At 52.1% G+C, this 24,321-nt stretch overlaps 10 protein-coding genes across 10 annotated transcripts; 7 read left to right on the top strand and 3 right to left on the bottom strand.

The window, feature by feature from the left end:
* Window positions 1-55: 55 nt before the first annotated feature.
* On the bottom strand, window positions 56-1,483 carry BO87DRAFT_404325 (translation initiation factor eIF2B subunit alpha). The gene is made up of 2 exons (XM_025625842.1): window positions 1,321-1,483; window positions 56-1,254 (listed from the first exon to the last, which is right to left on the bottom strand). Exons 1-2 carry the CDS (start codon window positions 1,356-1,358, stop codon window positions 240-242), a joined length of 1,053 nt encoding a protein of 350 aa, XP_025483479.1. The 5' UTR covers window positions 1,359-1,483; the 3' UTR covers window positions 56-239.
* A 148-nt stretch (window positions 1,484-1,631) lies between these two features.
* Window positions 1,632-3,388, top strand: nuf2 (kinetochore-associated Ndc80 complex subunit NUF2). Its single transcript, XM_025621175.1, has 4 exons — window positions 1,632-1,819; window positions 1,876-2,136; window positions 2,208-3,122; window positions 3,174-3,388. Exons 1-4 carry the CDS (start codon window positions 1,718-1,720, stop codon window positions 3,285-3,287), a joined length of 1,392 nt encoding a protein of 463 aa, XP_025483478.1. The 5' UTR covers window positions 1,632-1,717; the 3' UTR covers window positions 3,288-3,388.
* A 1,769-nt stretch (window positions 3,389-5,157) lies between these two features.
* Window positions 5,158-6,996, top strand: BO87DRAFT_448649 (MFS transporter; the record flags this gene model as incomplete). Its single annotated transcript, XM_025628305.1, has 3 exons — window positions 5,158-5,403; window positions 5,465-5,712; window positions 5,746-6,996. The coding sequence occupies 3 exons, from the start codon at window positions 5,158-5,160 to the stop codon at window positions 6,728-6,730; spliced, it is 1,479 nt and encodes a 492-aa protein (XP_025483477.1). The 3' UTR covers window positions 6,731-6,996.
* A 283-nt stretch (window positions 6,997-7,279) lies between these two features.
* On the top strand, window positions 7,280-10,008 carry BO87DRAFT_373658 (AP-3 complex subunit beta). Its single transcript, XM_025622600.1, has 3 exons — window positions 7,280-7,381; window positions 7,458-7,615; window positions 7,684-10,008. Exons 1-3 carry the CDS (start codon window positions 7,342-7,344, stop codon window positions 9,925-9,927), a joined length of 2,442 nt encoding a protein of 813 aa, XP_025483476.1. The 5' UTR covers window positions 7,280-7,341; the 3' UTR covers window positions 9,928-10,008.
* A 295-nt stretch (window positions 10,009-10,303) lies between these two features.
* Window positions 10,304-12,042, top strand: BO87DRAFT_192904 (serine/threonine-protein phosphatase). The gene is made up of 3 exons (XM_025618496.1): window positions 10,304-10,763; window positions 10,816-11,049; window positions 11,198-12,042. Exons 1-3 carry the CDS (start codon window positions 10,748-10,750, stop codon window positions 11,908-11,910), a joined length of 963 nt encoding a protein of 320 aa, XP_025483475.1. The 5' UTR covers window positions 10,304-10,747; the 3' UTR covers window positions 11,911-12,042.
* A 128-nt stretch (window positions 12,043-12,170) lies between these two features.
* Window positions 12,171-13,876, bottom strand: BO87DRAFT_373656 (rho GDP-dissociation inhibitor). Its single transcript, XM_025622599.1, has 5 exons — window positions 13,782-13,876; window positions 13,547-13,725; window positions 12,969-13,291; window positions 12,859-12,907; window positions 12,171-12,792 (listed from the first exon to the last, which is right to left on the bottom strand). The coding sequence occupies exons 2-5, from the start codon at window positions 13,635-13,637 to the stop codon at window positions 12,662-12,664; spliced, it is 594 nt and encodes a 197-aa protein (XP_025483474.1). The 5' UTR covers window positions 13,638-13,725; window positions 13,782-13,876; the 3' UTR covers window positions 12,171-12,661.
* Window positions 13,877-15,616: 1,740 nt separating this feature from the next.
* BO87DRAFT_394215 (KilA-N domain-containing protein) lies at window positions 15,617-17,200 on the top strand (the record flags this gene model as incomplete). Its single annotated transcript, XM_025625105.1, has 5 exons — window positions 15,617-15,677; window positions 15,712-15,998; window positions 16,063-16,225; window positions 16,275-17,121; window positions 17,176-17,200. 5 exons carry the CDS (start codon window positions 15,617-15,619, stop codon window positions 17,198-17,200), a joined length of 1,383 nt encoding a protein of 460 aa, XP_025483473.1.
* An 814-nt stretch (window positions 17,201-18,014) lies between these two features.
* BO87DRAFT_352243 (cleavage polyadenylation factor subunit CLP1) lies at window positions 18,015-19,909 on the top strand. Its single transcript, XM_025621174.1, has 3 exons — window positions 18,015-18,192; window positions 18,291-19,053; window positions 19,108-19,909. Exons 1-3 carry the CDS (start codon window positions 18,055-18,057, stop codon window positions 19,887-19,889), a joined length of 1,683 nt encoding a protein of 560 aa, XP_025483472.1. The 5' UTR covers window positions 18,015-18,054; the 3' UTR covers window positions 19,890-19,909.
* Window positions 19,910-20,311: 402 nt separating this feature from the next.
* BO87DRAFT_289166 (chitin deacetylase CDA4) lies at window positions 20,312-21,250 on the top strand (the record flags this gene model as incomplete). Its single annotated transcript, XM_025618951.1, has 1 exon — window positions 20,312-21,250. A coding segment is annotated over one exon (939 nt), but the record flags the coding sequence as incomplete, so codon positions are not given.
* A 46-nt stretch (window positions 21,251-21,296) lies between these two features.
* On the bottom strand, window positions 21,297-23,958 carry BO87DRAFT_373652 (uncharacterized protein). Its single transcript, XM_025622598.1, has one exon. The coding sequence runs from the start codon at window positions 23,681-23,683 to the stop codon at window positions 21,392-21,394; it is 2,292 nt and encodes a 763-aa protein (XP_025483470.1). The 5' UTR covers window positions 23,684-23,958; the 3' UTR covers window positions 21,297-21,391.
* Window positions 23,959-24,321: the final 363 nt, after the last annotated feature.

Below are 24,321 nucleotides of genomic sequence, written 5' to 3'. Positions count from 1 at the left end.
TTTGTAAATTGCAAAATAGGTAATTGCTACATTCCTTGTCGGACTTGTAATCCTAGTTCTATTCAGCTGTTATTTTCTTTGAGATTTGCAGACAGACATCACATTGCAAACCAATAAACACCTTGAGTATCCGGAGATATCATGACCTTAACGCCAATCCGCTTCATTCAGTTTTTAAAAGACATCACAAGCTCCACGCCCCATGCCTGTATGGAAGGGCGCGGAATGGAAAAAGAAAATTAGAACCAAATCTTGATCAGCTCCTCACTGACCGCACTTGGCGTCAAGACACCGCTGTCGGTAATCAAGGCAGAGATCAGATGGGGGGGAGTGAAGTCAACTACATCAGCACTGTCTGCCGTTTTGACGGCCTTGGCAACAGCTGCATCCGTAGACAAAGCTTGCTGTTGCTTCGCCTCGTCGGCAACATCTTCTTCAGTCTTGAAATCGATCACGCGCTGCTCAATCGGCAAATCATACTGGCTGAGCGGGTAGATACGGACGAACTTGTGGCTCTCCGCCACAACGTAGAAGGGTTTGCCCATAGCCTTAGCAAGAAGACCGATCTGGTAGGTTCCCATGCGCGACACGATTCCACCGTTTTCAACCACACCCTCGGCACCGACAATGACAGTATCGGCCTTGCCCATCGAGTATGCAACAGCCGACTCCGGGATCGTAGCGACAGGAACACCCTTCGCCCGGAGAGCGCGCACAGTCTCCATACCCTCCGGCTCATCGGAATGCGCACCAGTACCCTTCGCCGATGACAGGACATAGATCACCTTGAACCGCACTGCCGATGGGCCGCCCTTCTCATCCGCAGCCTTCTGTAGCAACGAAGCGACAACTCGCGATCCTCCGTTCGTCAAAACTGTGCTTCCATCTCGTACAAAGCCTCGTCCAAACGCCGCGATCTTGTCTCGACTTTCCTTCGCACGTCTAATGAACAACCGTCCGTTGGACAGAAGATGCGCCCTAATCGCGTTGAAATCACCTGCGGGCCCGAGCTGTCCGGGTCTCTGCAGGGTAGTGATCAGGTACCGCTGGAAGAGGTCGGTTCCAGCGGAGAGACCAATGGGGTTCGGGATTGACTGTTTCAGGTGTGCAGTAGATTTCTCGAGAAGGTCGAGCGTCTCGGATATCGTCGAGGAGGGAGAGTTTGTAAGGAGTAGTACCAGAGCTTCGATAGCTGCAATTGGCATAGTCAGGTCGGGGTCGGAGCGGAGCAAGTCATTGTAGGTCGCGACAATGCTGGAAAGAACAAATATTAGCGATCCAAAGGACCAGAACTTCCTGGATGTGAAGTAGGTGACTTACTCGAACGGCTTGGCGGCGGCCGATGTGGGAGCTGCCATGATGTCTGAAGAACGCCAAGAAGCGATAATACTCCGAGAAGTTGAGAGCCGTGAGCTGGAAAACCTCGCGTTCACAGCAAGAAAGCACTCTCTAACACTGGTTCACTGTCCACAGGTAATTCCGCTGTGGCCGCCGCAAAGAGTCATCGAAAAAGGGAAGCGTGGAGTAAGTTTGCATTGTTTGTCTGCAATGCCCCTCTCCCACCGCGCTAATCCGCTTCTGGTTGCCATGCGAGTCCTGCGCAGTAAACAATCATCATAACATCCATCGAGCGGGCACCAATCTCGCCACCACTCTGCCTTGGCCGTGTTCGAGTGATTCCTGTAGCTCATCGTCTTAGCTTGGACTGCGAAAAACCATGGCGTACGGCAGCCGAATGAGCCAGCAATTCCATGGCTCCCAGCAACACCACAATAGAGGTCGCAAAAAGGAGGATGATAATGATGCTCTCATGCGCCTGGTCAGTTCAAGGTCGAACAAGGCATCTTCGCTTACAATATCTAATACTGCTAGCAGCCGGACAAGGAAATCGCAGGATGCATTAATGACATCGGCATCCCTTTCACCGCCGCCGACTTGATTAAGCCAAACCCGCAACAGATCCAAATGGTCTTTGAATGGTTTGCTGAGCTCCTCATGAATATGACACGCGAAACCGTAGAGCCAGCGATGCGAGCTGCGGCGGATGACATTTGCGGCGACTACCCCGACATCGTACCTACTGACACGCGCAACCTCATGGGGTTTTTTACCAGCTTACGGCGGTTGATGATGGAGGTGCGTATGAACCCGCTTTACACCGAACCAGACGAGCTCAGTCGGATCTAACTTGGCATACGCCAATATAGTGCGGCGTCAATGATTTTATGTTTACCGATCTCACCAAGCCTACCCATGATCGCCTCGTCAAGATATTCTCCTATCTCATCAACTTTGTTAGATTCCGCGAATCTCAAACGCCCGTTATTGATGAGCACTTCAACAAAGGCGAGAAGGTCAAATCGCGCATCGACACCCTATACACGGAGAACCAGGAGATGGAGCAGCGCCTCGAAGAAATGCGCCGGACTATGAAGGCCAACGAGGCACAGGTTAAGGACAAGGTACGACGTAACGACGAGTTGAAAGCGCGACTGCTCGAATTGCGGCGCAACCAAGAGCGAGTGGCCGAAATGCTAGAAAGAGCCAAGGCGGATAAGGCAAGACGGCAAGCGCAACTCGAGGAGAAGACAGAAAGGGTCGTTCGTACGCGGCAAGAAGTTGAGAAACTGCGTCCTTATGTAATGGAGAGCCCCATTTCTCTCCAGGCCTCGTTGAGTGAATTGTCGGAGAATCTCCTCCGCGAGAAAGCGCAAATCGATGCGATGGAAAAACGAGCGAGGGCTCTGCAAACATCATCAGACACGTTTACGGTTGTTAGTAACGACGTGCAAGCCTGCGTGCGCCTTCTCGAAGATATATCCGTGGAACTGCAAAAGGAAGATGATGAAGAGTCAAGGGCCTCTAGAAATAGAGAAGCCATTTCTGAGCGAGGGAACAATGTTAGAGAGGTGGAGCAGACTGAGAAGTTGCTGCAGCGGCAGCTGGCACGATGGAATGAGAGGATCGAGGCTCTACGAAAGAATGCTCAAGAAAAAGCGGAAGTAGCGCAGGCGCGTATGGAAGAACTCCGGGAGGTCCAGAAACAACTCCGGGAGGAGCGAGCTGAAAAGCAGCGCGACATGGAGCGGAGGAGAATCCGGATAGAACAAACTGAGAAGAAGGTAAATATCTGTTGTTTTTCGGCTTTACACGCTTTACTAATTCCTTTCCAGATGGCCGATCTCAAGGAGAACATCGAGAGCGAAATTCAAAGCGCTCACGATGAATATTTGAAGTTGGAGTCACATATCAAACTCTACATCACGGACATGGAGAAATGCCTATAAATTTGGGAATTCATTACGGTGTCAAATCGGGAGTTTAGGGCTGGTTCAAGGATACCCGGTTGATTATGGGGGTTTACATTGTCTTATAGTACATATCTTGCTCTATCACTGTCATTCAAATCGTCAAACGTCTATAATTGTAGTGTCTGTAATCGGAGCCTCATTATCACCAAATTAAAACCACCGCTGCACGACCCTTTTAACTGGTACCCCACCCCCTCGATACGACGTACTTTCCTCTCCAACCCGCACAGAGCTGTTCAACAGCGGCACCTGCGTATGCCATGACACCTCCCCCCTCCCACTCCAACTCCCACTCCCCGTAGAATCACCAACATCTCTACATTCACACAGCACAAGATCCATCCCCCCTCGATCCGCCACCTCCACCATCGCCGCAAACGTCCTCGACAACCCCTGAGCAGAGAACTCCGAAGTAGGAACATGTAAAGCCAACGGGTTCAGGATAGCCATCAGAGGTGGTGGTTGTTTCGTCTGCCTTCCCTTCTCCTCGGCAGTAGTAGTCAACAACTCTCGCTGCAACCCTACTCCATCTTCCGGCAATCGTATCACAGACAAATACGCTCGAAGATGTTCCAGCGTAGGGCAGTACACTAACTTAATGCTGCTTGATTTGGACAGCACCCCGATGGTGTTTTTGGTAAGTATGTGATTATGTTGATTGTGTTCTTCACTTCCGGAGCTTGAGGCGAGTAGTAACTGCTCTAGGAATTGTTCCTTTGTTGAGCATATGAGTAGGATTGTGGTGGGGGCATCTTGGGTGACGATGTGTTGGAGGAAATCTGTTATGCGGTCGCTGGTGGTGTAGATTTGTCGGGTTGGGGGTTGGGTCATGATAGATTAGATAGTACTAAGTGGTGTTGTTGGGGTGGGTGTTGGATCTGTAGATTGATTGAGAGACGGGTTGTTACTATGTAGGTGGATGGATGGATGGATGGATGAATTCAATGTGGAATGCATTAGCGCTGAGCTATCTACTACTTATGACCAATAGTGGTTGGGTTAGGATTTGTAGAGGGTGGTTGAACCGTTTGATTTGGCGCTTCTGATTGGTGCTTTCAATTGCTACCGCAGCATTTACTTAGTATAGAAGAGGGAGGCTCGTTTAGATCTTTACAACGTGACCCAATGTTTATCAAGTTTATATGAATTGAATAATGCAGCTCAGTCAGCTGCAATTGGTTGATCGTTTACCTGTTTACCTGAACTATATCCAGTTGGTGCCGAGAGTCAAGATAATATATCAGACAACAATCACACGCCACCTAGTAGGTTTAATTGGAACCTTTCCTTACTCTAACTAGTACGGCTAGTGACCCAACTATCAGAGCGATTACCTGCTCCGTCTATTTGGTCATACACTAGTACTGTTCATGTCATATTATCTTCTAGAAATTGAAGACAAGCAGATGGTGTGTCTTATCCGCATAGTGAGGCGTGGGAAAGTACTAGATTAGCTTCGAATCAAGGTTAAAGCAACTGCTAACCCAAAGACACTATAGTAGATGCCTCCACACTTAATCTGAGGTTCCATCATGACTGGAGACTATCTACAGGGATGTATAGATAGCCTTATGCACGCCAAGCTGGGGTACGCCATTTCTATGTTAGTCGGACAGTTACACTAAGTGCAACGATGGTATGACTCAACCAGAGTGATAGTCAACTAGATCCCTGTCAATTACTTTGCCAATGTCTTCATATATATGGGACTCAATGGGCCTTCTTCGATCACTACTTATGTATCTAGTATGCCACTCATTCGAAGACAAATTGTGGCATCGCTTCCTCTTCATTCTGTTTCGTATAATAATCTTCTCAAGCCCTCCTGCTGGTTGTGAATAACGAAATGCATTTCGAGAAGAGTGGTGACTCAAGCTACACGATGACAGCGGCTGTGCCTCACCACAACGCCATTCATCCTTCTACTGACTGTCCAGAGACGGTGCTGTCCAAGAATGGCACAGCCGACGACAATCTAGCCGACCCCGAACAGACTCAATCATCAGCACCCATAGAGGTTGACGGTGGTTATGGCTGGATCTGTGTGCTGTGCGTCTTTCTGGTCAATGCTCATACTTGGGGGATCAACAGTGTAAGGCCTCACTCATGGTCTTCTAGAGAAGGCTATATTTGCTAACTCTTGTCGCAAATAGGCCTATGGTGTCTTTCTGGCCCACTATCTGGACACAAATACATTCCCAGGAGCATCAGACCTCGACTATGCCTTTGTCGGAGGCCTCTCCCTCAGTATGGCTCAATTCATCGCGCCAGTCGCAACAATCACGACCCGAATGTGGGGTACACGAGTTACCTTGATGATTGGGATCACATTGCAGACTGCGGCATTGTTGGGAGCGTCATGGGCGGGCCAGGTTTGGCAATTGTTCCTCAGTCAGGCTCTGTGCTTTGGATTTGGCATGGGCATGTAGTTCAGTGCTACTGTTGGCATCATTCCCCAGTGGTTCACCCGCCGTCGGTCCCTTGCCAATGGTATTGCAACGGCTGGATCGGGAATCGGAGGCCTTGTCTATTCATTGGCTACAGGTGCCATGATTCAGAGATGGGGCATTGGCTGGGCTTTCCGCATCCTGGCGATCGTCTCCGCTGCTGCGTGCGGCTTCTCTGCTATCATTGTAAGGGATCGAAACAAGGCCATTGGAGCTGTTCAAATCGCCTTCCATACAGAGCTTTTAAGAAGACCAGAATTCCCGCTCACTTTGGCCTGGGGTTGCTTTAGCGTCTTGGGCTACGTGGCCCTTCTGTTCTCCATTCCCGACTATGCAACCACCGTAGGCCTGACCGCATCTCAAGGCTCAATTGTTGGTGCCATGTTCAATCTTGGAGGAGGCCTTGGACGACCTGTTATAGGGTACGTCAGCGATAGCTTTGGACGGCTGAACACCGCCCTCGCTTGTACCTTCTTGGCTGGCCTGTTTTCTCTCGTCATCTGGGTCTTTGCCAAAAATTTCGGTGTCCTTATCTTCTATGCGTTGATTAGCGGTCCTTTTGCTGCGACCTTCACGACTACTGTAGCTCCAGTTGGCGCGGAGGTTGTGGGATTACAACTCCTACCATCTGCGTTGTCGATCTTCTGGCTTTCAGTCGTCATCCCGAGCACATTTGCTGAACCGATCGCTCTTTGGCTTCGCACCGACAATGGAACTAACTTCCTGCATGCCCAGATATTTGTCGGCTTCATGTTCATGGCAGCATGTATTTGCCTTGGACTTGTAAGAGCATGGAAGGTATCACAGCTAGAAAGCGCTGATGCTGACGGCGATCCTCTCAGGCAGGAAACCCAGATCAGAGACGATGATGCTGTGCCACGAGAGTCCGTCGTGGGAACGGCGAGCAGCGTGCCTAGTATCACAAGTAAAGTGAAGATTGTGAAGGGATCATTCACGATGGCGAGGGTTTGAATGATGTAGACTAAGATGTCTGGGATAAAGGAGTCATCCTACTCTACCGTTCTATGGATAGGAGCCAATTAGCCAACTTCGTGGCCATGACCCATCACCTGGTGTTGATGTACGAGCAAGTTTTGCTAGACTTCGCTGATCACGTCATCTCTATCCAGCATATTGCTTCCTCCATATCAAAACACGGCGTAAAAGCAACAAATGGAGTTGTCATGCTCTAGCACGACTCTCAGTCACACAGACATGACGCCGCAAGTCATGAGCCTCTCCCACCGAAGGCCGTCGAGACATCTGGTTGTTTACTGCAGATATCATAATAGTAGATTTATGTAGAAATTAAATAGCATTGATACGAAGGATAAATTAGGGGGGTGAACAATAACAATAATAGGGTCTCCTAATCTCCTGCTTTGGTGATGGTTACCGAGATAGCAAGTGGGATTAGCGGATGATGGAAAGCAGCCGTAGTTAAGCACGTTACCCAATCGTCATGTCAGCTGCCCGCCCGCCGCCGCGGAACTCCCAACTTCCTCCAGCTCCCCTCTATTAGGGACACCCCCTCCCCAGGTCTGATCTGTTGTTGCGTCTATGCGAAGGACCTCAGGGCCAAAATGGAGACCATTTCCAGAATATCCACGATGCTGGAAACAGGTAATGTCACCGCGGACAGTTGCTCGCCAATTGTCCTCCGCATCTGGACAAATCAACTAACTGATCGTGCGAGCAGCTCGTGAGCTCACCCTCGAAGCAGCCCAGTCAGCAGCCCTGAGTAAGGGGTCTAGCACGGGCTTATCGTCTCGGAATCTGGCTACTGCTCACATCAAAAAGCTTCTGGATAGTCGGAATGACCGGGAGGTCCTGGATGGCATGCGCCGGGTGATTACGGTAAGGCCCCGAGATGCCTAAATGCAAGAATCCATTGTCTGACGCTCTTGTGGTTTTGCGCCATATAGTTGATGTACCGATCCGAACCCTCCCTTCCTTTCTTCTCGGCCGTGGTCAAAAACGTGGCTAGTTCGAATCTTGAGGTCAAGAAGTTGGTCTACATCTATTTGGTCCATCATGCGGAGGCGGAACCGGACCTTGCGCTCCTATCTATCAATGCCATCCAAAAGTCGCTTACCGATCAGAACCCCCACTCGCGGGCTATGGCGCTTCGTACAATGTCTGGAATCAGAGTACCAGTCATCAGTCAAATTGTGTCCCTTGCAATCAAAAGAGGCTGCGGCGACATGAGCCCACATGTTCGCAAAGCCGCAGCACTGGCAATCCCAAAGTGTTATCGCCTGGACCCGAGTACACTCCCTCAGCTGATTGGGTATCTTACTACTTTGCTTGGTGATAGCCAGTACTTTGTCCTCGGGCCTGCTGTCGCCGCTTTCCTAGATGTTTGCCCGGACAGAATCGACCTCATCCATAAGCATTACCGAAGCCTTGTCAAGAAGCTCGTCGACATGGACGAATGGAGCCAACTCTCAACACTGCGTCTTCTGGCCTTTTACGCCAGGAAGTGCTTCCCTCGCAAGGTCCAGAAAGGTAAACAGGCAGTTTCTGAAGGCTTCTACGAGGACGATAAGGCGCCGGAGAGCAATTGTGATGATAACGAGCATGAAGTGCTTGTACTGGATCCTGATCTTGAGTTCTTCTTACGTACTTGCAAGCTGTTGCTGCAAAATCGCAACTCCGCTGTGATTGTTGGCGTTGTCCGGTGTTTCCTTTACCTCGGCACTCCAGAGTATCTCGATGCCGCCGTTGGTCCTCTAGTTGCGCTGGTTCGGAGCCCACAGGATACGCAGCACGTTGCGCTATATAACATTGTCGCCGTTGCCCTAAAACACCCCAAGCCGTTTACGAAATACACTACGCACTTCCTGGTCCACGCGGTAGATCCGCCTCATATCTGGCGCCTCAAGCTGGAAGTACTCACTTTACTCTTTCCCCACTGCGGGCTGCACTTGAAGGGCGTGATCCTCAGCGAACTGGAACACTTTTCTCAGAGCTCAGACCCAGACCTAGTACGAGAAAGCGTGCGTGCTATAGGGCGCTGCGCACAGAGTGAACCTCGAAGTGCTGATCATTGTCTCCGCGTCCTTTTGAGCCAAGTTACGAGTCTAGACGACAATCTTGTTTCAGAGTCGTTGACCGTTATTAGACACCTCATTCAGCAGGACCCACCTTCACACGAGAAGACAGTGATTCAGCTTGTCAAGCATTTGGGATTAACAAAGAATCCCGATGCCAGAGCAACCATTGTTTGGCTGGTCGGAGAATTTGCTGGTGTCGCGCCTGAGAGAAATATTGCGGCCGATATCCTGCGCATTCTGGTACAAGACTTTGCAAGTGAATCCGAGGCCGTTAAGCAGCAGATCATCCTCCTGGGTGCTAAGGTATATTTGCATCATCTGTTGCGAAACCCTCCAAAGGAGGTGCCACCACCAGAACCCAAGCCTGAGAAGATCGTCAACGAGTGGACGGAGAACGAAGAGGAGCGGAAAGAGGATTCAGGCGACGAGAAACCACAGAGTGATGAACCTGAAGAAGATAGGATGACGCTGCTCTGGCGGTACCTTCTTCTCCTTGCTCGATATGATCCTTCCTACGATCTCCGCGACCGTGCCCGCCTATACAAGGCTTTGCTCGCTTCTCCTTCTTCTACACAACTGGCTAATCTGCTCCTACTTGCCCCAAAGCCCGTACCACACGCCCCAAGCCCGTCAGAAACACGCAAGGATCTGCTGATTGGCTCCTCGACCCTCGTCGTTGGTCCCGACGCTGGAATGCTTGGCCTGAATGGCTATCAAAGCCTCCCTGAATGGGTTGAGTCCGGACAAGAGCCCGACCCACGCCTCCGAGAGAACGATATTAAACCAAACGTGGTAGAAAAGTCCTCATTGACTGCGGGCGAGCGGCTTGATCGAGCCCTCAAGGAGCATGAAACCACCGCTGCAACTTCAGGCAGGCAACGGGATGGTCGCGGAGTAGCGGGTGTCTCCTCAGCGAAGGGGAAGTCACTCGACCAGTGGCTTGAGGAGCCCGAGACGGAGACTGAGGAAGAGACAGAAACAGAGGAAGAGGTAACCGACTCTGAATACGAGGAAGTGACGGACGAGGAAACGGACGAAGAGGGAGAAACAGATGAAGAATATGAGACGGATGAAGAAGAGCAGGGGCAGAGTGCAGGTCTCTTGAAGCAGTGATACCCAATTGGAGAGATGGGAAGAGCATATGTACAGATTAGCTGCATAGACCAACTTGAATACTTCCAATTCTAGATGTGACGGCCTGCACTCTGTATTCAAATACTTCACTCTAGTACAGAGAATGGGTGCTGGCAGGAGATCTTTCGCACCTCCAGGGCACCAGATCTCAAAGACATTATGCATAATGTAGTATTCTGACAGTTAGTTGCTGGCAAACCCACCGAGACAAGCGATGTATGGATATTCACACCCCCAACCGCCAGACTTCATCGATGATGCGGACGGAACAGCAGGCGGTGCCACCCGGCAGAATGTGGCCAGGAATCCCTCGGCGGGTTGAATGGGCTTTGTGCCTGTCGATAATCCTGGTTTGCTTCATCCCCATCTGTTAGAAGTACAGAGTCTTTCCGAAATATGGATTAAGTGCAGCGCAAGCTCTCCGACATTATACTCACACCCCTCCGAACCCGCGTCTAGACCCTGCTCTTCCCTCACCGGTCACAGGTCCCCCCCTGTGAGACGCTCACTCCTGCTCCTGCGTACTGTGTGCCGTTGGCCATGATGCGAGCTACTGCAGGAACCTCTCACACAAACATATCCCTTCGCGAACCGGAACGACTACTATTCACTCTCCGCTTATAAAAGCGGTGTTTTCCAGCCGTTGATCATTTCTCCTTCTTTTTGGGAACCTGTACACGACTTACGGTGGACTTCTGAGCCTCCATTTCCTATTATTGAGCGCAATTGAACGTTGCGTGCTGCATGAATATACAGATATCTTTGAATCTCCTGAGTTGATTAATATATCTGCTCCGAAATGCCTGGATTACCAGGTAAGCATTCTTTCCTCTACTCGTCCTGTGCGGCCCCTCACCATTGGATCAGCTAGTATCGACCTCGACGAGTGCATTGAGAGACTCTACCGGAAAGAGTTGCTGGCAGACTCGGTGATCGAAGCGATATGCGCCAAGGCGAAGGAATTGTTGATGAAAGAGAGCAATGTCGTCCACATTGCGGCTCCGGTCACGGTGGTCGGAGATATCCACGGACAGTTCTTCGACATGATTGAGATATTCAAGATCGGAGGATTCTGTCCCAATACAAATTACTTGTTTCTTGGTTAGTATTCCGCGTGATATCATACTGGTGGTTGGCGGGGAAAGAAGGGTAATGGGCAGCAACAAGAAAAGGCGTGCCGATCCCCAGACAGAATACGGTTTATGTGTGAATGAGTGCTGACCGACGTTCTTTCTTCCAATTCAAACAGGCGACTACGTGGATCGAGGCTTGTTCAGCGTGGAGACCATCTCCCTCCTCGTGTGCTTGAAACTGCGATACCCCCAGCGCGTCCATCTTATCCGCGGCAATCACGAGTCGCGTGGTGTAACGCAATCATACGGATTCTACACGGAATGCGCGCGCAAATACGGCAATGCCAACGTCTGGCATTACTTCACGGATATGTTCGACTTCCTGACCCTCAGCGTGGTCATCAATGACCAGATCTTCTGCGTCCACGGCGGCCTATCCCCATCCATCCACTCCATCGACCAAATCAAAATCATCGACCGGTTCCGCGAAATCCCACACGAAGGTCCCATGGCTGATCTAGTTTGGTCGGATCCCGACACCGAACGGGATGAATTCTCCCTGTCGCCGCGTGGAGCGGGCTATACGTTCGGTGCGCAGGTGGTCCGCAAATTCCTCGAGGTCAACAGCATGTCGCATATCCTACGGGCTCACCAGCTGTGTCAGGAGGGTTATCAAGTTCTCTACGATGACCGGCTCAGTACGGTCTGGAGTGCACCGAATTACTGTTACCGGTGCGGAAACCTAGCTAGTGTCCTGGAGGTCAGTGATACAGGCGAACGGTATTTCAATATTTTTGACGCCGCGCCGGAAAATGATATCCATCGGGGCGAGCAGCAGGCGCAGCAGAACAAGGATGGCCAGAGTCCGGTGATTGACTACTTTCTGTGATACCCTTCTTATCTTTTTCCTTTCTGTTTTCTTTTTTTCTCGATTCTTTTTACTTTTTTTGCCTGAGGTTGCTTTTTTGCTGTTGTTTTTGCTTCTTTCCCTTTCTTTTCTTGTGTCTATTTTTTCAAACCCACATCCTCTTACACATCATTCATGGATCTTCTTGGGGAGTTTGGTAAATATCACAGGCATTTATAGACAAATATCCCATGGTGCGATGTACGACAGCAAGATGCAGTTAGAAAATTTAGAAAATTAGTTAGTCACACAGGATTTGTCGGTTCCCAGAGGGGAGAAACAGAAAAAAGAAAAAGGCCCAGGACAGGATAGGACCGGGCCGGGCCGCACGCAAAACGGCCCTTAGTATGTATGCATGGTATGCGGTTATCGGGATGTAGTAGATTGGGCGATTCTAATCTCAGAATACTCAAGGCCATTCATCAAGAAAAACCTTGCAGACAATAAAAGAGTTGTAAAATCTAATATTGTATTCCAGAACTCGGACAATAGTAAGATGCGGATAGGTAGGTAGGTCCAACGCTAGTAAAACTGCGAAGAAAAGGCAGGGATATGGTGTGATGTGCTTGCGCTTCTCATGGAGTATGATATGGGTAGGCAGGGTAAACAGTTCATAGTTTCATATATGAGAGGGTGGAAAAGAAAGAGAGAAAGAAAGTTGTGATGGGAAAAGCCAGAAAGCAGAGCCAGTCCGACTGACTATTTCTAAACGACAAAATTCATTTCATTCTTTCTACCAGTCCTTGGCGATGTCGAAGGACCACTCGAACTGGAGGTGGGTGTGGTTGTCGTCGTCGACGAACTTGGACACGGCGTTGTAGTGGCCACGGAACATCATGCCCGAGGGGGCTTCCTCGGCGTTGACTGGGTTGAGTTAGTTACTGCCATGTCTCTATTTTTGGTCTTTTTTTGTAGAGGGTTCTGGCTTACACTTCTTCTCGTAAACGGGCTTGTCGGTGGTGCTGGGGGCGTAGCTTCCCTATAAGCGAGTGAGTACATGGTTTACATCCTACCACGCGCGTCGAGATTAGAGCACTTACCAGCATCTCCTCGTCCTTGCTAACTCTGATACCCTTGCGCTTCACCACCTGAAGGTACTTGAGACCGCTCAGAACCTCATGGTGCACCTGGAAGACGACCTTGATGTGGAAGGTGGCACCCTCCTTGATCGTGAAGGGCTTGTCCTTGAGGGTCTCGAGCGCATTGGGAGTAGACAGGTCAATCACAACATCGGGGCGTCCCTCCACCTCCAGGGCAAGAGACTTGATGATGCACTTTCTGGGGTCATTGGGGTCGCCAATGGGAGTTCCAGTGGCCAGACCCAGGGAGGCCTTCCAGCGGTTGAGAGACTCGTCGTTCGCGTCTGTGAATGTTCTGAATTAGACAGAATCAAGGCGGGTGGATGGTTTCAATGGAGAGAATAGGGTTATGCAAGAGACACGATCTCCAATTTTCCACGGTGGAGTGTCAGGAATGCTTGCGATGTACATTTGACGGGACTGGAGCAGCAAGCAAGGGGGCGGCGGCGATGTTGGATGCCACGAGGCTACTACCACGGGGAGTGGGAGGGGTATCGGATTCCCAGGGAGAGGGGCAGGCGAGCGTAGATAGCACATACCAAGGTTCTGGTACTCTTCAATGGTCTTCTTCTCTCCGACCTTGAAACCCTCGGTCTGGGAGGCAACGAGATCTTCTTCGTGCTCGGGCATGATTATTGTTGTTGGTGGGGTATTTGGAGATAGGGGGGAAATGGGAAGGAAAATGCTGATATTGATCCTCGCAAACGGGATATATAGACTAGGAAAAGGTGAGTCTTCGTCAGAGGAGACTAAGGAACATCGCACATCACGTACCAGACGATAGGAATACAGGAAACTGCTGAGGAGAGAATTGTTTAGGGATGTTTTGGAGTGGAAGCAGTGGACTAAAGTAACAAGTGGGGGGGTAGAAAGGCGGTGGAGGAGTTGGATGGGAGTGGATGGAAGTGGATGGGCCAGACCAGACCTTCTTCTTGCCTGGTGTCCGCCGAAAGATTAAGGGGAGCCAGAGCAATCCATGGAACAGGCCACGCAATGGGTATTTTTGGAACGGATGATAATTTGGGGATCTTGATCCTTCTTTTGACTCTCACGATCCTGACGAGAAATGAGACCATGCTAGGTTGTTATACAAACACCGAGGTCCATCTCCCTGGATGGAATGCCGGAGATGAGATGTCATAGAACTGCTACTACAGTCTGGTATCTACCATTGAGTATTAACTGCACTTGGAGGTGAATTTTTAGCTCGGGTTCGATTGGTTTGGATGGGATACTATCTTGGAAATACTCTTATAGATGCTTGTTAACTATCCATTCATCTGCTCAGTTTAAGCCTCTTTATCCGGATGGCTGCCGTGCAATTGACAGTAGCTTATTTCCTCATCCACGCCTAATTCCCGGTGATGAAGTCTGACTCTGACGATTGGGCGAGAGATGGTGGGTTTGCGTGCTGTACTTAATTCATCCAACTCGATTGAGGCTCTACTATTATTATCCAATGTGCTTCAAGATGTACCTAATGATACTAGTAGTGGCTGGGCTGAGCTACCTCACTATCATATGAATGGCCATAGTAGTTAGGTTATTTATATCACTGGTATACTACTAACTACTTGCTAGTTCAATAATATGTCTTAGACAAGTCCGGAGTTCGACTGCTCAGGTTACTACTAGTAGTACTAATTACTCATTTAGAAATATTGCTTCAGCAATTGGAAGAAATACTAAGCCAGTGGTTAAGCTGTTTCATGCTCTGCAGACATGATGGTGGGCGTGTTTCATTCGAATCCAGTGCCCCGAATGCACCAAACCCAAGTTGCCCGAATGTCCGACTCACGGCATATTGCGCATAGGCATTATGCATGGTGTATGCGGGTGGCCCAACTCAGCACCTAATACAAATTCATGAATTAATTTCAATACGATTGAATCATTGCCTTGGGCTTGAACCAGTAAAGGAAGGTTCTTCTGGTAGAATAAGTAGATTAAGTAAATACCTTACGCGAACCGCAGCCATGGGACCCATTACAAGGAACCCGAAACAACAAAAATCATAATGGATGGGCGTCACGGGGACAACCGGCAGCGGTGAGGCGTCAAGGCAGCGATACCATGATGAGCCAAACACGTCACAACAGATACCGGGGGATGGGCCGGCACCGCAGATACTTGCTGTTTTGGCTTGCCCCACCAAGAGCTAAAATTATTATTGGTTCACTGCTGCAGTGGTGTCACAGTAGCGCGGTACTGTGGGGATTCCCAGACGGTCACAGCCGGTCACGGTGGGAATCAATCGCCCTCCCCAATTTGCTTTCGATTCCCTGATTATTTTCCTTCCCCTACGCATTTCTTTGATCCTGCTTATCGAACCCGCGCCCTGACTTCCATTCCATTATCACCTGGGTCGTCGCGGCTCTCTGCCTGAGCGTTCCTATCCATCACCCGCTCATCTCAACCCGCGGTGTTTGTCTCTGTGCGCCCTCTTGTGGTGCCGTGTTTGCTTTCGCGACCTACCTCGCCTGGAGAGCGCCGACAGACGCGCCTGCAACGTGGCCGCCGTTTTGGCGACGCATCTTCTCTCATCACCAACCCTCATCCGATACCCCTCGCTTCTCCATTGACCCTGCTCGCGAGCCTGATCATTCATCATGGTGCGCTCATTGCCGAAGAAAAACAACCCTCTCATCCTTGCGGACGTGGCTCCTGCTTGTAAGTTACTACTCCAGCTAGCGCCCGAGCTCAGACTCGATCGTGGCATGCCGATATCTCCACCAAAGCGTGCGCAGACTAATCTGTCTCCTTCTACCTCCTGCGACATCAGACGATGAACTTCTTTCGCGCCGTCGTCTGGGAAAGACCAACCTCGCCGTGAAACCCACCCAGGTTGGCACGTCAAATGCGACAAAGCCTGAAAACCTCGGCCCCTTCGAGTATGCACACTTGCGCGCGCCGCTGCCTAGAGACCTCAAGGGCTCTGAGATTTTCCCCTCACACTCGCCTCAACAGCATCCCGAAACTTACTTTTTGATGGTAAGGATGGCCGAGAATGAATGAAACGTGATGTCATAGAATGGTTGTTGACCTGTCGCTATAGAGACGTAGCAAAGATGGATTTGTCAGTGCTACTGGAATGTTCAAGATTGCCTTCCCTTGGGCAAAGCTCGATGAAGAACGGTCTGAGCGGGAGTATCTGAAGACCCGGACAGAGACTAGCGAAGACGAGATCGCCGGCAATGTTTGGATCTCGCCTCTGCTTGGTAAGTATCACACTTCAGCAGATATGAACATTGTTCTGATTACTTTCAGCCCTTGAGTTGGCAAAGGAGTATCAAATGTACGACTGGGTTAGGGCCCTTCTCGATCCTACCGACATCGTTCAAAGCCCCTCGTCCGCGAAGAAGCAAATTACCCCGCCACCTCGGTTTGATTTGCCGCCGATCGAAGCCCCGGCCATTCTCACTGCACCACGCCTCCGTAGGGGACGGTCTGCTTCTCCAAGCAAGAAGTCGACCTCCCCGCGTAAGCCCCGCCAGACTCGCGCCATGAAAGAGGCCAACGCTGCGGCGACTAGTGCTGCCAACGCCAGCCTTCAGTCTTCTTTGGACTTGACGGCTTCCACCGTGGAGTCGGAATCGGTCACCGGCACCGTTCATCAGAGCGTTGAAGTGGACGGCGACGAGAAGCCCGCTCCTACCCCGAAGAAACCGGCATCCGCATCCAAGGCGAAGAGGACGGCTGCTCGTGCGGAAGAGCCCGACGAGAAGGAGGAGCAGGAACGTGAGAAGGTCAAGGTCGATGTTGAGACCAACGCGGAGACTGTTGATGAGGCCAAAACCTCCCAGACCACCGTTTCCGTTGAGATGCCTATCAGCCTTCCTGAGGCACCGTCTGCTGCCGATACCGAGCAGATGATCGCCAAGGCGAAAGAAATGGTAGAAGAGGCGGTCAAGCTTCAGACCGAGACGGCGGAGCCCTCGTCGGCCAAGGCAGCCCAGAAGCGCAAGACGGAAGTGCTCAGCGACGATGACGAGGAAGAAGATGAGGAAGCCAAGACCCTCCGTGTGAAGAGGGCCAAGGTTCTGGAGGAAAAGCTCAAGCAGGAGCGCGTGCGGAACCGTGCTCTTGTTGGCGTTACGGCTGCCTTTGCGCTTGCGTAAGTCTTGCATGACGCCAAATCTTTCAAGTATATTGCTAACCTGATTTACAGCGCCTCGATCCCGTATTTCTTCTAAACACCCTAGCCAATCTGGAAGCAAAATTGTCGTGATTATGCGCCGTGTCGGCTTGCCCACTTCCAGCTCAAGTCTGGACAAATCCGCCATCGATTCCACCCCCTTTGGAAAATATCCCCCTTATTCCCCAACTGCTATGGTTTTGAACGATGCTTAATGGAGAAACAGCAGAAGCTGTTCCTTATCCGTTCACAATTTGCCCCTACTCTGGAATTTCATCCGAGTTCAGGCTTTGGCCAATCCACCCGAGCGCATCACGATCCCTAAGTCCCAATTGAAGTGATTCTTGATGTATCGTATTGGCTGCGAATATTTCTTTACTAATGATGCCGTCTGGGTGCGAGTGATGTGGTTCGCACGGGGGATTGGCCGGTGAGGTCCTGGCGATCGAGGAAAGCCTTGGGTTCGTTTCGTTCATTATCTATGCCGTTTCTTATTATCTCCTGGATACCTGATATACGCCTCTATAATGTGGTTTTCTTTTCCTTTTTCTATTTTCTGTTCTACACCATTTGGACCGGGGCTGTACCCTGGAGTCGTGATGCAATCGGGATGGTTTGACTGGATTGTGTTCGGAGTTATGTCATTGTTAGGTAGATTTGCAAATGATGGATATGCAGTAAATATGAATTGAACATTGCCCTAGTAGGTATTCCGTGTAGCAGTTAAAGTATAATATAGATATCTTAAAGATAATAGTAGTAAGATGTCCTGCTGACGCGAACCAGTCGGGACGGTTCCGTCCTGCAAACAGGCTAAACATCGTCATTCTCTCCGCCTGTTCGGAGCTCTACCAGAAACTCCAGTCCGCATACCACACTCCAGATAACGAACCCAATTATCCAGGCGATGCCATGTCGCTCCCCGGTCTCGATCTAACACAACCCTCGGCGAACCGCGAGTTCGCCCCCGCCCCGCCCTCTCAGATCAGCCTCTCCAAGGGCTCCGAGTGGCGGTTCGAAGTCGCCTTTGGCACGACCGTCCGCGTAAAGGTGAGCTACCATAACCCCCGCTCCTCAAGCAATCTCCATATCTCCCCAATTCACAAAAAGAGACAGCTGACTGACATATCTACCACCTGGAGAACTAGCTCTTAGCCGGAACCGCCGAACTCTTCGGTACCGAACTAGCCCCCTCCCAAACCTACACCTTCTCCGGCACCAAAGCAGCAATCTACACCTGGCATGGATGCACGCTAGAAGTCAGCGCCGGAGAGGCCATCACCGGCCTGGACAGTCTCGCCCCAGGCGGTACGAATGGAACAGCGACGCGCGGACTCGGCGCGGGCGGTTGCCAGAGCGAGTACGTGGCTGAGGAAACACCGATGATTGAATATGCGAACGTGCATTTTGCGCTGGAGACCCTACGACAGGAGGCCAAGGCGACGGGAAAGGATGGTCCGCGGGTACTGATTCTCGGCCCTGAAGATGCGGGCAAGACGAGTCTTTCGAAGATCTTGACGGCGTATGCGACTAAGGTGGGCCGGCAGCCGCTGGTGGTGAATTTGGATCCTACGGAGGGAATGTTGAGTGTTCCGGGGACGTTGACGGCTACGGCGTTCCGGACGATGATTGATGTTGAGGAAGGCTGGGGAAGTAGTCCTATGTCCGGGCCGAGTGCGGTGCCAGTGAAATTGCCTTTGGTGTATTTCTATCCGATGCAGAATCCGTTGGAGGCCGATGGGTCGGTGTATAAGTCTATCGTGTCGAGGTTGGCACTGTCGGTGACAGGGAGGATGGCCGAGGATGAGGATGCTAGAGAGACGGGGATTATTGTGGATACGCCGGGGATTTTGAGTCAGAGTAAGGCTGGAAATGTCGAGATGATTAATCATATTGTGACGGAGTTTGCGAGTGAGTTTTTCTTTGATCCTGGTGAGGGTGTATGCGCTGACATATTTGGCACAGTTACGACGATTCTGGTTATTGGCTCCGAGCGACTGTACAGCATAATGATGAAGAACTTTGATAACAAGCCTACGGCCAGTGCGTCTGCAGCGGCGTCGGATGAGCGCATTTCGGTGATCAAGCTGTCCAAGTCCGGAGGTTGTGTTGATCGCGATGCGGCGTTCATGAAGGCTGTCAGCGAGTCGCAGATCCGGACATACTTCTTCGGCAACCCAATTCCTTCAACAGCATCAGCAGCGCTGTCACTGTCTGCGTCGTCGTCATCGACGAATGTTACGTTGTCGCCGCATGCGCAACAGCTGGACTTTGGCGCTTTAGCGGTCTACAACTACACCATCGCCTCGGCAGAGGAGGATGAAGATGAGTACGACCCGTCGCAGCTGGGTACCGGCAATGCCTTCCTCCCCGGTGGAAGCAACGACGTGGACCTGGGACAGACTCCACAGGAAGAGACCCCGGTGGCACCGACGCTGCCTGGGATTGCTGGACCGGTGAAGGAGACGGTGACGCCGGCTGGGTCGTCCAACGTGCCACTGAAGAAGGTGCTACCTCCTGCGCCGACAGCGCTGGCTAATTCGCTGCTGGCCATCACACATGCAAGCTCGACGGCCAGCCCGGCGGATGTGCGCGATGCCAGCATCATGGGCTTCCTGTACGTGGCGGACGTGGACGCGGAGAAGGGTAAGATCCGAGTGCTGGCGCCGGTTGGGGGTCGCGTGCCACCGCGGGCGATTGTATGGGGGAAGAAATGGCCTGGAGAGGTGGTGGGATTAGTGGGATAATACCTAGTTACATAGCAGATATATTATGGCAGAATATTGTATTGCATATCCAAACTCCATCTTCTTGTCGTATCTACCCCAGCAAGGTCTAGATCCCTTACATACATACCAGACAAGCTCCAACGGGATCGCCGCATACCTCCGCTCCGCCTCCTGACATTTCCCCAATTTCAACCTCCTCACCAAATCACATCGTCGAACACATTACGCTTACATTAACTCTCCTTGATATTCCTCCACAGACACACATTCACCATGGCCTGACACCATCCACTCGCTACACCGGCCTTCCACCCCCCACCCACAAATACTACACACAACAACAACCGCACCCCAACTCACCTCCGCACACCATCCTCACCACATACCCAAAGAACCACCCACCCAAAGCACAAGCAAAGCAAAGAAAAGCAAAGCAAAGCATGCCCCGCCTGCACCCAACCTCCCTCCTCCTCTTCCCCCTCCGCGTCCTCGCCATCCCATTCACAACCCTCATCGCACGCATCCCACACCTCCGCTCCCGACACCGCCGCACCCGCACCCTAACCATGCTCCTCCCATTGCTCATCCTCCTGCTCATCCTCCTCGCCCTCCTCCCCCTATACATAATCTACCGACCACCGCACGCCCTAATCCGCTCTATGGCGGAGAAGTACCCGGATACATTATGGGAGATACCACGACTTCCCAACCCCAATCCCAAAAGCAAACAAAATACAGGAGGAAAAGAAGCACCGAAAGAGAAACTCATCGCCCTAACCATCGACGACTCCCCCAGCGCCTACACCCTCGACATCCTACACGTACTCCAAGAATACAACGCGCGGGCGACATTCTTCCTCATCGGGTCACAGATCCCCGGCCGGGAGGGGATCTTACACACGCTAGTGAAGAGCGGGATGGAACTAGGGAACCACGCGATGCACGACGAGCCATCTGTGTCGCTGGGGAGGGAGGTGCTGGAGCAGGAGATGCAGGAGGTGGAGGGGGTGATTGCGAGGGTGTATGAGGAGGTTGGGGTGGAACGGCCGAGGGATGGGAGGGGGGTGGTGCGGAAGTGGTTTAGACCTGGGTCGGGGTTCTTCTCCGGGTGGATGAGGGAGCTGGTAAGGGGGCTTGGGTATAGGATTGTGCTTGGGAGTGTGTATCCGCATGATGCGCAGATTGGGTGGGCGGGGGTGAATGCGTGGCATGTGAGGAGTTTGGTTAGGGAGGGGAGTATTGTTGTGATGCATGATCGGAGGAGTTGGACGGTTGAGGGGTTGAGGAGGGTGTTGCCGGTTTTGAGGGATAGGGGGTTTAGGATTGTTGGGTTGGGCGAGGCGATGGGGATTGTTGATGCTGCTAATAATGCTGGTGGTGGTGGTTCTAGTGATGGGGGGAAGGAGGTTGATTGATTGATTGGATTGGATATCAGGTGTACAGGTATCATCAACACTAACATACAGGCGGGTTCCTGACAAAATCACACACACACGAACAAAGAAATACATGGTATTGAACTACTCGTTTCGCTTCCATTCCTCCACGTTGCGCCGCATCTCTCCCTCCACGTCGTATCCTCGACTCGCGTCTTCCAGCAATTCCTCCTCCCGGTCCCGGTAGCGTTGCTCGGCGTCGCGCCGGCGCAGCGCCACCTGCTTCAGATACATCAGGTCGTTCGACTGTACCGCCTCTGCGAACTTGGCGCGCATGCGCGGGGAGTACAGCTGACAGCTTGCTTCGCGGCACCGAGATGGTCCGTCGCCAGGGAGCAGTCGCATGGACGTCGAGAACTTGCGCGCGATGGGATGTTTGGCCCGGACCAACGGCCACACCACGTCATCGTAGCAGTCCTCGCACACTGTCAGCTCTGGCAGTTGCGGCATGTAGTGCCACGTGCTGAGGATCCGTCGGTCCCGCCGACAGTCCCGCAGCACTACCTTGCGTCGAGCGTACGAGAGGAACTCGGTTACGTCGGGACGCAGCATATGTTCCTGGTCGGCGCGGTTGGCCGCTATGTCCAGGCAGTCGATGTACCGGACAAACCGCGGGCTGTCTGTCAGAAAGTCGCAGGCTCGTTCCTGTTTGGTGGAGCTCCGCTTGAAGGTGTCCCGGTGCTGCGGCATCAGGACCCGTAGGTTCCGCACGCATGCAGAGCACACATTGAACTGCGGGAGGTACATGTTCGTTTCCGGGTCCACAATTCGGTACCAGTGCTGCTCGGTGATAATGCGTCCCGGGCACGGCTTGATGCTGAGGGGTGGCCGCGTAATTTGGTGCAGCAGTTCGAGGTGATCTAGCTGCTTCTTGAGCGTCTGCATCCACGCCAGTCGGGTCCAGGGCTCGCTCATGGAGCAGCGGATTTTCTCTCCACGGGATCGGGGACTGGCCAGGACGAAATGGTCGCGGAACTCCGACTTGCGCATTTGCTTCATGCATGACGGGCAAATATTCAAATGAGGTAGTCCCTTGACCGTGTGCCAGTCCTGGTATCCGGCGATGGGAGTCGATCTGGGGCAGGGCGGGAGGAAAAACGGCCGTTTGGGCGATGTTTGACGGACAGCATCCTGCGATGAACTTCGATGGCGAACAGCGTCCTGTGAGGAGCTCCGTCGGCGTGGTAGTGGTGGTGGCTCAGGAATATCTTCGGGAGTCCGTGGGAGCGACGAGGACCTCTGCGGCACGTCATCCAGGAAAGATACGGCCCGCCGGGCTGGCAGCTGAGCGGTTGACTGAGGTTTGTCGCTTGAGATTGATCGGCCTGCTGGCTTAGTGGCCAATCCCGGACGTGGTGGAAGTTGTGGTGCCGGGGCTGCAGCTGAGGAGGACGCCTCATGTTCATCCGCACGGCGGTCAGTAGCTGGCTCCTTGGGCGTCGACGTGGACCTAGGACGGGTTTTTGGAGCGGTGCTCTTCGGCGTTGCAGTGACAGCAGGGGTCATGGATGGCTCCGCGGGAAGTTCAACCGGGACACTGGGTTGATCAGTAGACGGGGGACTAGGCGTCTTCGGCACATCGCTTGAGCCTCCCTTGGCACGAAGTTCTTGTCTCTGGCGGATTTTCTCTTCGAGCCTTTCTGCCACGGAGAGTCCAGTGGACGACTTTTTGTCCGTTTGAGGCGCGGCAGGTTTGTTCACAGGTTCAGGCTTGGTCTTGGACTTGACTGTAGCCGAGTCGGACTGGTAGCCGGATTTAGTGGTAAGGGCGTCGGCGGAGCGGCCATGTTTCACACTCCCGAATCGCCTGGGCAACGATGGAGTAGACTTGCTTTGTGTGACGGCAGGGGTGCGTATGTTCGAAGCTCTCGAGGCATTCCGGGAACTCTGGGCTGTATCCCTCTTAGGCGGGCTGTCTCTCTGGGCTCTAGTATCCGCCCTGGGGCGGCCTCGCGTCGTAGAGTCCTGCCTCTGAACAGCTGGCTTCTTAGGTTGGTCCTGGGGTTTCTCTCGACTTGCAAGTGGCGCGGACAACGAGACTGCCTGGTCATCCCCGACAAGGTAGAGCATCGGGTCCTGTTTCTCATCCACCGGGGTTGGCGGCCCTACGTTGTCCTCGGAGCTGCTGTCACGGCTGAAGTCCTCATAGATGACGGTCGTCTCCTCATATGAAGAGTAAGAGAAAACATCCACAAGGACTGGGTATTGGTCGACGGTTCCGCGGGAGCAAACACCTTCGAGTCCGGGCATTTCTCCAATTTGGGACGATCCGTGTAATTCGCGGGAGAGGGAAACAGCTTCGTCTTCCACACATGGCGACGGCGGCCAGTGGGTCTTCTTGCGCCAGCGCAAGCTCATCTTGGTGGTAGAATACATTTGGTAATGAAAACAGAAGAACAAAGAACTTTTAGCAAAGAAAAGCAAAGCTCCAACGGGAAAGTATCGGTCCTGGGGGCTATCCTGCGGTGGCACGGTGGATCAGAAATACTTTCCGGGCAGTTGGCATCATATATCCGTCGAGCATCGGACTCACTCGAGAAAGGGTCTCGAAAGGATGAGCAAGAAAAAATAGCACACACACACACACACACACACACACACACACACACACACACACACACACAAGAGCGTTCGGCAAACAGCAATTGGCACGGGAGTGATCCAGATGGAACAGAGAACAGTCAATCAACTTGCAGATGAGACAGTCAGATGGCCTGGGGGTCCTTTGTGAGCGGCTAGAATTATGTATTAAGCGACGGAGAGGTTAGTTTCTGATGTACACACCCCAGGAATCGGGGGAGTTGCGAAGGGATTTTTCGAGAGGCTATATAAAGTAGACAGACCCCAATGGGAAACCTGGTCGGGCAGCGCCTCTCCGGGGATGGTGGCCCTATCAGGGCCTGGGCTCAGACATTGGGCGTTAACAGGTAACGAATCAATCCCGCTAGCCCTGAAACATGGCGATCGTGGCCAGACATCAAGCGTTGGGAACGAATGGATCTCCTTTAGCCATG

This window comes from Aspergillus neoniger, assembly GCF_003184625.1.
Source record: "Aspergillus neoniger CBS 115656 unplaced genomic scaffold BO87scaffold_5, whole genome shotgun sequence".
In the NCBI taxonomy this organism is placed as follows: domain Eukaryota; kingdom Fungi; phylum Ascomycota; class Eurotiomycetes; order Eurotiales; family Aspergillaceae; genus Aspergillus; species Aspergillus neoniger.
Note: the sequence above shows the minus strand (reverse complement) of the source record. Positions and strands in the feature narration are given on the sequence as shown.

Coding starts and splice junctions, on each gene's coding strand:
- BO87DRAFT_404325 (XM_025625842.1), bottom strand. CDS start 1,358: ATGGCAGCTCCCACATCGGCCGCCGCCAAGCCGTTCGA. Junction 1,255..1,320: donor GCCGCCGCCAAGCCGTTCGA/GTAAGTCACCTA, acceptor TGTTCTTTCCAG/CATTGTCGCGACCTACAATG.
- nuf2 (XM_025621175.1), top strand. CDS start 1,718: ATGGCGTACGGCAGCCGAATGAGCCAGCAATTCCATGGCTCCCAGCAA. Junction 2,137..2,207: donor TACGGCGGTTGATGATGGAG/GTGCGTATGAAC, acceptor ACGCCAATATAG/TGCGGCGTCAATGATTTTAT. Junction 3,123..3,173: donor TAGAACAAACTGAGAAGAAG/GTAAATATCTGT, acceptor ATTCCTTTCCAG/ATGGCCGATCTCAAGGAGAA.
- BO87DRAFT_373658 (XM_025622600.1), top strand. CDS start 7,342: ATGGAGACCATTTCCAGAATATCCACGATGCTGGAAACAG. Junction 7,382..7,457: donor ATCCACGATGCTGGAAACAG/GTAATGTCACCG, acceptor TCGTGCGAGCAG/CTCGTGAGCTCACCCTCGAA. Junction 7,616..7,683: donor GCATGCGCCGGGTGATTACG/GTAAGGCCCCGA, acceptor TGCGCCATATAG/TTGATGTACCGATCCGAACC.
- BO87DRAFT_192904 (XM_025618496.1), top strand. Junction 11,050..11,197: donor TACAAATTACTTGTTTCTTG/GTTAGTATTCCG, acceptor CAATTCAAACAG/GCGACTACGTGGATCGAGGC.
- BO87DRAFT_373656 (XM_025622599.1), bottom strand. CDS start 13,637: ATGCCCGAGCACGAAGAAGATCTCGTTGCCTCCCAGACCGAGGGTTTC. Junction 12,908..12,968: donor GCAAGGACGAGGAGATGCTG/GTAAGTGCTCTA, acceptor ACTCGCTTATAG/GGAAGCTACGCCCCCAGCAC. Junction 12,793..12,858: donor GCCCGTTTACGAGAAGAAGT/GTAAGCCAGAAC, acceptor AACTCAACCCAG/TCAACGCCGAGGAAGCCCCC.
- BO87DRAFT_352243 (XM_025621174.1), top strand. CDS start 18,055: ATGTCGCTCCCCGGTCTCGATCTAACACAACCCTCGGCGAACCGCGAG. Junction 18,193..18,290: donor GCACGACCGTCCGCGTAAAG/GTGAGCTACCAT, acceptor CTGGAGAACTAG/CTCTTAGCCGGAACCGCCGA. Junction 19,054..19,107: donor TATTGTGACGGAGTTTGCGA/GTGAGTTTTTCT, acceptor TATTTGGCACAG/TTACGACGATTCTGGTTATT.
- BO87DRAFT_373652 (XM_025622598.1), bottom strand. CDS start 23,683: ATGTATTCTACCACCAAGATGAGCTTGCGCTGGCGCAAGAAGACCCAC.